The following is a 10060-nucleotide window of genomic DNA, read 5'->3' on the forward strand; positions in this document are numbered from 1 at the left end:
TCCAAATTCATGAAATTTTATATGCATATGCAGCACAATTGTTTTTCTTCTAAAAATATATTTATCAGTACTCGCGCATTTTGTTATAAAATTAAAGGCTGAAACATGTACCAGCATAAGTATGAATTTTGGTTTGAGGACTTTGCCATTATGTATAAACTGTCAGACAGTATGCATACCGGCTGAACGACTGCATATGTCCATGCAAATGAAAAACTAACCAAATAAGATGTGATGATACTGTTACCTACCAACCTTGACATTTTGTTGTTCCTGTCCTTTGAAATCCTTGTTAATGATAAAAATGGATCTTGTATCAATTAACTCCTCATGCTGATACATATTTAAAGTACAATAATATAATATAATTTAATTTAATAATAACAACAATCGCAGGATAGGGACAAGAGGGCTCTTTTGAACACGGTAATGAACCTTCAGATTCCATAAAATGCTGGAAAATTCTTGAGTAGCTGCATAATTGGCGGCTCCTCAAGAAGGGCTCAGCTCCGTGAGTAAGTACGTAATAACAACAATAATGTATAAGTAATGAAAATGGACTTCATGAGGATGATACCAGGATACACCCTGTAGGACAAAAAAGAAATGAAAAAATTATAAAAAAGTAAAAATTCCTTAAATATCAAAATTTAAAAAACAATACAGAAGAAACAGGAAAGAACATGCTGATAAGATTAGCTCTTGTAAGATATATAAGAAAAATAAAACATCAGCAGAATTTATTTTCCATTAAAAAACTTTGTAAAATGTGCCACCTTAAATGGTCACTTGGATTACATGTGCTTCGCGCCGCCCTTGTCAGTAGTTGTCAGGTTGAGGGAAGTGGTCTTTATAAAAGATATTCCACGCAATGGCTCCTAACATCAGAACAAGGTAGAGGATTATACTGGCCCACCAGATCTTCTTCTCCCAGGGCTTAACATACACGTTCCTGAGTATGTTGAGACCCAACAACAGTCCAGCCAGTGCTCCAGCAATATGGGCAGCATACCCTATACACTGCAATAAGAACCATGGTTTAGAAGGAAATTCACATCCCTATTTAAGAACAGTGTTTTACTGACATTGTGCATCAGATGACTACAATTTTGTCTGCTGGTCTGTATGGTTGTGAAACTTAGTATCTCACATTAAGTGAAGAACATACACTGAGGTTGAGGGTAGAACAGGACAGTGAGGAGTATAGCTGGACCCATGATGGACAATGAAACAGGAGGTTGGAGCAAACTTTAAAATGTGGAGCTCCTTAATTTATATTTCTCAAAAGATAATATTAGGGTGATCAAATCAAGGTGAATGAGTTGGATGGGGCATGTAGCATACATGGGAGGGAAGACAACTATATGAAGTTTAGGTAGAAAATACTGAAGGAAAGGGACTTTAAGTAGGTAGACTTAGGTATAGATGGGAAGACACTAAACTGGATCTTAAATATAGAATGAGAGAATGCGGACTGGGTTCATCTGGTTCGGCACAAGGACCAGTGATGGGTTCTTGTGAATACAGTAATGAAACTTTGGGTTCCATAAAATCATGTTACTTTCTGAACCAGTTGAGCAACTATTAGATTCTGAAGGACACCATCAAGGGGTTAATTATGTAATTATGTAAGGTCATCTTTACAGTTTAAAAATTTGTTTAAAAAACTTGACAAACTAAAATTTTTAAAAGCCAAAATAATTTGAATTTTAAACACACACCGAATTCCTCTGATCTGCAAAGTAGTAGTCATAAACTGTTGATCCAACATCAGCGGCAATTATAAACATGAAAATTGTCAGCTGATATATAGCAAACTTCATCTCTGACCAGTTCTGAAATTTAAGATTACCATCATGTTAGGCCAGTGCAAAGAAGTTCTCTGGACGTTGTGTCCATTGTCTGGAGTTAAGCATATGGATACATCATAAAATTTTAAGGTGAAGATGTAAGCACTATACTTGCAATATTAATTTTCTCAAATTTATATGCAATTTTCTCAGCAACTATAAGATCAGCATCTATGAAATTTGGCACATGCATGCTTGAAGGTTATCTGCATATGCTGACTTTCTATTTCATCCTATACTTGTACACATGTTTTAATAAATTTTTTCTAAAAGAACATGTCTCAATATATGAAGTAAATTGGAAAGGTGTGGAAGAAACTGCTTATTGCCTTTCTTGAAGGTACAACTGATGTAATATGATTTTATAATGCAGAACAGCTCTGTGAAGAACTGGGAAACAATTTTTAAAGTATAAATCAAAATTAAGAGAAAAAATTGAAAATAAAGTATAAATCTTTGTATAAAAATTTGCAAATCTTATGTTATAATATGCAACACTATGTTCTTTGCTGATACAAACGAAGTTAATTCCATCCATTTATCATAAAACTGTGTTAGATAGAGCATTTTTAAACACAATGCTTAAAATTGTCTAAGCGCCCTAACAGGATTGGACATTTAAACGCAGAGTAGCAACGGGCATTTAAATAAACTCCGGCCAGCTCAAGCTTACCATCATTTCAAAAGTCCGGGTTTTAAGGTTAATAGTTTAGACACTGATGATATTAGCTCTCTGATAAATGGCCTGATGTGACCTTTGCATAAGGTATCTTTTTTTAATTTGTATAGAAGGTGTAATGATGAAATGTTCTCACCATGATTATAGATGCAATGTGGGCAAAGAGGATTGCATACACTCCTCCTGATGCTCCAGCCAGGCGAGTATAAGGATCAGTGACTGAGGTACCAAGGGAGCCTGCCACTACACCAGCTATGTACACAATTAGCACTCGCCACCAATGCTGCACCATCTCTAGTGGCACACCAAGCATTAACTGTACAAGTAGGTTCACCACAAGATGCAAAACCCTGCAAAAATTTGCAAAAATGTGACATTAACATTTTTTAAAACTTTCAAAATCTGAAATACTGTATATCTGCAATAGGATTTTTATTTTAATTTACACTATATAACCTGTTTTCTTCCTACTGCAAACATAGTGCCCCAGTACTTTTCCTGAAGCCATGTGCCTTCCAAAATCTCCCTATAGGATATATGACTGGGGGCAGTCTACACAACAATATTTCCTAAAAATCAAAACAGATACTACTGTATCAACATTTGTTTATTGACTGTTGACACTACATGTTTCAGCCCTCATGTTGGGTCATCAGGCCTATAATAATACAAGCATTAGTTCTTGAATTGCATCTTAATTCAATATGGATCCACATTTTGTTCTTGTAAGTTTTATATACATAATTTGAAATTTCAGTTAAAGAATAAAATTTAAAATTAAAATTATGATTAAAACTGTACAAAAATATTTGTAACATTTATTATAAACCTCTTTAAAACTTTGTGACTGCTACATTATTAATACTGTATATTGTTCCAGGTGGTAGGAATAATTATGTTGTGGGATGTCCGTATGTCGAGATCTTCCTTCATAAATCAGGTCATGTTGGTTTAACCTTTGTAATGTCATAGGAAGCTTATGCTCATTATACTGTGTATAACAACATAACAACATCATCACAGGGAACTGCCTTTATATATAATATCAAGAAAGCCTAGAATACATCACTCCAAGTATAAACAACCCTATGAATGATACACAGTATAACAAACTTTTACAAGAAGTTTCACAAAACCAGGCAGCACACCCACATACCTTCCTTAGCAAATCTGTTTCAAAAGCCAAGAGATTTGAGACTGACTGTGGACATTAAGATTGCAGTCTTCTGGGTGTGTGACACAGTGCAGTCAGGTAGAAAAATACAGATATTTTGAACAAATCTGTTGTTTCCATCCTCACGGTAAAAGATGGGGGTAGCCACATATCTATAGATTACATGGCATCACATCTCAAAAGATGGTAATCATTATGCGCTTACTCACCGAAAGGAGATATATCTAACTTGCATCTTTGGGGTGTGTATCAACTGACCTGTTTCTGTGCTTCTAGCAACGTTTCTGGTTTATATTCTCTATGGAAAAGAAGTCTCTGACCTTATCTACCTTTCCATAATCGTTCCTTTTTAATTTCTTGCTGGCTCTTCCTCTGTGCTTGCTCTCACACAGTATCCAGTGGAACCATTCTTTTCTGGGTTGCACCATAGGTTTCTTCCATTTAAATTTCTGAGAATTTCCATTCAATCTATTCCTTTTACATGGCCAAACCTTTGTAATCATTTTTCTTATAACTCAACTAACAAATTCTGAATTCCACCTTCTATATAAATACCATTTCTAATTTTATCCTTTGTTTTCCCCTTTCAAAAATCTCGTATTTTTCCATGTTTGGAGTTTTGCTTTTATTATCGACTATCTAGACTTTGAATATTCATGTTCTACTTCAGGATCTCTGAATGGATATGAGGTAAGTACCTTGAAATATAATTTGTCAGTTTCCTTCCATAAACTTTTTGATTCACCATTGATAGTCATTTTACCATAAATTATTCAGTGCCATATAACCCCAGAAGTTGAGACAGCATGGTCAAAGTAGCAAAATAAATATAAATAAAAGGCTTACCCAACATGTACAAACATGTAGGTGAAGAATCTCCAAGCTTCAAATCTTCTGTAAGGGGTGTACAAAAGCTTTGTTGCAATAGGACCATCTGCCATCACTGTGTCTGCATTGATCACATCTGTCACGAATGTGGCAATCTGCATGTTGAAATATACACCACTGAGTGCCCCGTGTTATAGAAGTAACTTCAGTTTAATAACAAGATTGTAAAACATACAGTGTACACTTAAAATGTGGATCTGGCACAAGGAATTTTAAATGGCATAAACGACAGGGTCCAGACCAGCTCTGGGGGCCCACCCAGCTTTCATTTCAAATAGGTGCCAGGGTTTCTGTCCCTGGGGGGTACAGTGGCCAGGGCATGAAGCTGACCACTCACCCCCACCTTGTGCTGAGGTCAAGAATGATGGAGCTATGCCTCCACTCCCTCATGTGTCTTCATGGCATTGTGCTTAATTAATCGATTAAGCACAGGGACAACTTTAAATGTTTATACCCTTGCTGAAGTATTTACTGCAATGAGCTAAAATCTTTTAAGTATTTAATAAAAAAAAATTTAAAAGTATTTAATGCTCTTACATATAATCATACTCTAAATAAATATATATTTATGTAAACAGTAAAATTGTACATATGCTTAATTAATTGAGCACTATGCCATGAAGATAAACAGGGGGGATTGGAGGTGTAGCTCCATCATTCTTGACATCAGTGCTAAATGGAGGTGAGTGGTGGACCTATAAATTCAGGTAGGAGGAACCTTTTTGTTTAATCATTATTAAGAATAACGGATTTCGATGATTTTCAGATGTGTATGGAAAATCACTGTCGATTGTTCAGCAATCTTTGTGGGTTCAGAAGACCATAGCAGATTGTTTGGTAATTTTCGCGTGTGTTTTCAGGACCACTGTTGATGGCTGAATATATAAATTAGGAAAATATAGTGTAGCATAACACGTATTGCTTAATTATCTCAAAAACTGTAAGACTTTCAGGGAAAGTGTATGGGACACAAAATGCAAGTTACTTTTTTCTCTACAACTTTTGTTGAAGAAATTTTTCATTCCAAAAAACAAGTATTTAAGGAGTTACACTCATGACAGACACAGAAACATATGTATGTTTTCAAGTAGTGTCCATTCCTGGAGGACATCTGGAGATAAAAGAGCTGGCAAGAAATCTGGAAGGACGGTGGAGGTGGTGGTGGTGGTGGTGGTGGTGGCGGGGACAGTACAGTTTATTTTTGTGCTGAACTCAACAGCCAATGACCAATTACAGAGCCAGCACATATACAAACAACAGCAATATGACAACACAGGGCAAAAAGAAAATAATAAACAATAAAACGAAGAAAAATGAATCAGTTTAGGTTTTTAACACTCAAAACATGAGTTCCTAAAAATATCTGTAAGTTTACAACTTACATTTGCGGTTAAAACACATTTATCTGAAGGGCAGTGACTCGAAGAGCAAGTGAACATGCTGAAGTTATGAATGTAATAATAACAAAAACAAAAATACAGGAAGGTTATAATTTTATAATATAATTTCTGTAGTTTTTTCTACCTCTATGATGCTGATAATGAACATCCCAAGTGGAGGAGGCCAGCATCTATAGTGACTCTCATAATATACCAATCTGCCTGAAGTCTCATCACCAGTGTCAGTAACATCAATACTAACAGGACGTGCAGGTACTAGAAATTTCACATACTGGTCTACAGCATTCTGGAGGGTGATACGCCATTCTGGACTTTGTACCTGTGGCAGAAAACATGAGGAAATACTGTATATGTATAGTGTAAAACTTCTGGAACATTCATTCTTTCCTGCTTCAATATCCTGAAAATAGCAGGACTAATGGAGAAAGTGTACTGGACATGAAATGTGTTTTATTTTTGTGTACAACTTTTGTTTGAAATGTGTTTCTCTCAAATAAATATTTAGTAACCCACGCTTACGATACTTGCAGAGGTGCAGGTAGGTTTTCATGTAAAGGGTTTGTTACAATTTCTCATTTATATGCAAATTGATATGGCGTGACAATTTTTCATAAAATTCTCTAATATGTGATCTTGTAAAATTCCATTAGTCACTATTGGGTTGCTCCATGCATAAAACAGATGGAGTAAATTTAACATATCAATAAATGAAATTAAATCACAGGAAAAAAGGAGAAAGATGTTTGGGAAGGCTTCTGAAACAATGGAAATATTCTTATTTTGTAATAATAAGATGTCTCAATAGATCTAACAGCAAAAATGATGATGATGATGGTTCTAGAATTACTCTTACCATCTCCTTGAACTCTGTATAATCCAAATATCCATTCTGATCTATATCTGCTCGCCTCAATATCCGCTGCACTGCAACTTCAGGCAAGTCTTGTGAATAACCCTCTGATGTAATTAGGTTACGTAGTTCACACAAAGAGATATGCCCATTTCCATTAACATCGTACCTCTCAAACAGATCACGAAGATCCTGTAATGGAGATAAACCTTCTTAGGACTAAGTCTATGGACCAGAGTTATTCTTGAGAAGTTGACAGTCGCTCAGCTGGCCAGAACATTCCTCACCATTTATGGCAGTAATTCTGAACGTTTTTTACCTTTGGTCCCAGTATCATTTAGTCAAAAGAACCACAGTGCCACTATAAGCTTCTCTGTTCTCAAGAACTATATTTTTACAACTACACAATTTTAGTTTCATATTAAGCATTCGAGTTCACTTACATACGCTGTGCAGTGCGGACGTGTTTACCAAGCGCTCCCGGTACCACGTATAAACAGTGAAACCAATATTCATCGAACGATAGCGAGTGAATTACAGTGCCCAGTGTTAAATACAAAGAATCTGCAATACAAGTTACAACTTCTAGAGTCAAATTGCAACAACCAAACCAAAGCAGAAGAAGTCTAAAAAAGACAAAACATGCTACCAGCAAACAATGGACCAGGAAGGAACAACTCCCTAACAAGCCAATTTGTAAGTACCCAGTTGCAACCAACACTGATCAGTCAAGCAACTCCGCAATCATACATTCCAAATCACATACAAAACCAACAAATCCCACCTACCACATGCAACTTCCCTAACAGTCCCCAACCGACTACAAGCAACTCTATGGTATTACCAAACTATCAAAACCAATTCTGTACCACAATCACCACCACTGACGAAGCAATAGATGAGGACATAACTGAAAATATCAACTCAACATCATGGCAAATTGCAAGAGGAACCAAACGCAGGAAAATAAACAAAGCCACTCAGAACAATAACCCCTCAGAAACAACAGTGACCATACACAACAGATACGATCTCTTACCAAATGAAGAAACAAACGAAGCAGAAACACAAGACGGGAATCCACACAAAAGGATCCCCAGACCTCCTCCAATATTTGTATATGATGTCATCAACTATCCCCAAATGATAAACCACCTAGCAGAAGTAGCAGAAGAGGAGAGTTATAGCACTAGATCAATGGCCAACAACATAATCAAAATAAATTGCAACACCCCGGAAACGTACAGGAAGATGATAAGACTCATGAAAGAAAACAACATCGTTTATCATTCATATCAACCAAAAGACGAAAGGACTTATAGAATAGTCATAAAACACCTCCACCACACTGTAGAGCTAAAAGACATAGCTGCTGAGCTAGCTGACCTTGGACATAAGGTGAGAAACATAATAAATGCAAAACATCGGCAAACAAAAGAACCTCTCAATCTCTTCTTCGTAGATCTGGAACCAGCAGAAAACAATAAGGAAGTATACAAGATAAGAAGTCTACAAAACAAAATTATAGAAATAGAACCGCCCAACAAACCCAAACACATGATCCAGTGTACAAGATGCCAGTTATATGGCCACTCCAAAACATATTGCAATAGGCCCTACCTGTGCGTCAAATGTGGCGGACAACACAACACAACAACGTGCAAAAAGAGTAAGGATACCCCCGCAACATGTGGCCTCTGTGGGGGACCACATCCTGCAAGCTACAAGGGCTGCGAATATTATCGTAACCTAACCAAAAACAGATACGACAACCAAAAAACACAAATACCAAAAGTCAACTATACCCCAGTACCAGACTTCCAACCTATTACCACGCCACCTAACTCACAACCAATACAACCTCCAAGTTTCAGAAGAACGTATGCAGATGCAGCAAGAGGTAGAAGTGGCGACAGCAACAACGAAGAAAACAACAACAACAACAACAACAACAACAACAACAACAACAACCAGGACATAAATCTAAATAAATTTTTAGAAGAATTCAAGCAGATGTTCAACCAACTCATCCAACAAAACAGCTTAATACTTAACATGCTAACCACGCTAATAAGTAAACTGAAATAATATCTGGGTTTCTGAGAGTAGCTCTCTGGAACGCAAATGGACTCAGCCAGCACAAAGAAGAAGTAATCCTGTTCCTCAAAGAACAACATATAGACATACTACTCATCAGTGAAACGCACTTCACAACAGAAAACTTCATAAAATTCCATACTACAATGTGTATTATACTAATCACCCAGATGGAACCGCACATGGTGGCACTGCCATCCTTATAAAGCAAACAATCGACCATTATCAACTCCAGAAGTACGAAGAAAATCATTTACAAGCCACCTCAATAAAAGTTAGAACATTACCGTATGAAATAACTATATCGGCGGTATATTGCCCCCCTAGACACAACTTAAAAAACGAACACTTCGAGCAATTCTTCGGTACACTAGGTCAGAGGTTCTTAGCCGGAGGTGACTACAACTGCAAAAATATCCAATGGGGTTCAAGGCTAACGACTACGAAAGGAAAAGAACTCGAGAAATATATGCAGGAAAACAACTGTAAATACATCTCAAGTGGAACACCCACATACTGGCCAACCGACCCAGCAAAAACTCCAGACCTGCTGGACTTTTTCGTAGTAAAAGGAATTTCACTAGCATACACGGACATAGTTCCTAGCTTCGAACTATCTTCAGATCATACCCCTATTATAATGACCATAAGCTCAACAGTGATTCAAAGACATACCACTCCACGTTTACACAACTATAACACCAACTGGAATAAATATAGAGAAGAAATTACTCATAACATAAACCTACAAATAAGGCTGAAGGATCCCGAAAGCCTAGAGCTGGCCATTGACACATTAACAAAAGTCATGCAACAATCCGCTATCCAATCTACCCCACTGCTGAATCCACAGAAATGCACCTACAACATTCCTTTAGAAATCAAACAACTCCTGAACAAAAAAAGAAAGGCAAGAGCGATTTGGCAACGAACCCACAACCCAAGAGATAAAACCATATATAACCAGCTAACCAACAAACTAAAAGCTAAATTGAAGGAAATGAGAGAAGCATCCTTTGCAGATTATATCCATAACCTTAATAGATACGACTACTCAATATGGAAGCCCATTAGAAACACAAGAAAACCAATAGAACCCTCGCCGCCAATACGAGACGCAAC

The 10060-nt window shown here is 36.8% G+C and overlaps 1 protein-coding gene across 3 annotated transcripts in view; it reads right to left on the reverse strand.

Annotated features, from left to right (window-relative positions):
* Positions 1 to 467: 467 nt before the first annotated feature.
* Positions 468 to 10060, reverse strand: part of LOC111862468 (rhomboid-related protein 2) — a 12044-nt gene continuing 2451 nt past the window's right edge. Inside the window, exons 2-8 of one of the 3 annotated variants that reach the window (XM_033750692.1) lie at positions 6845 to 7033; positions 6116 to 6310; positions 4550 to 4686; positions 2666 to 2879; positions 1722 to 1835; positions 777 to 1020; positions 468 to 588 (exon numbers count right to left, since the gene is read on the reverse strand). In XM_033750692.1, coding sequence (XP_033606583.1) covers positions 820 to 1020; positions 1722 to 1835; positions 2666 to 2879; positions 4550 to 4686; positions 6116 to 6310; positions 6845 to 7033 — 1050 coding nt within the window. In that variant the 3' untranslated portion in view covers positions 468 to 588; positions 777 to 819. The remainder of the gene's footprint in view (positions 589 to 776; positions 1021 to 1721; positions 1836 to 2665; positions 2880 to 4549; positions 4687 to 6115; positions 6311 to 6844; positions 7034 to 10060) is intronic. The other 2 variants (XM_033750691.1, XM_033750693.1) reach the window with 2 other exon arrangements.

Source organism: Cryptotermes secundus, unplaced genomic scaffold (assembly GCF_002891405.2).
Source record: "Cryptotermes secundus unplaced genomic scaffold, Csec_1.0 scaffold816, whole genome shotgun sequence".
Classification (NCBI taxonomy): Eukaryota; Metazoa; Arthropoda; class Insecta; order Blattodea; family Kalotermitidae; genus Cryptotermes; species Cryptotermes secundus.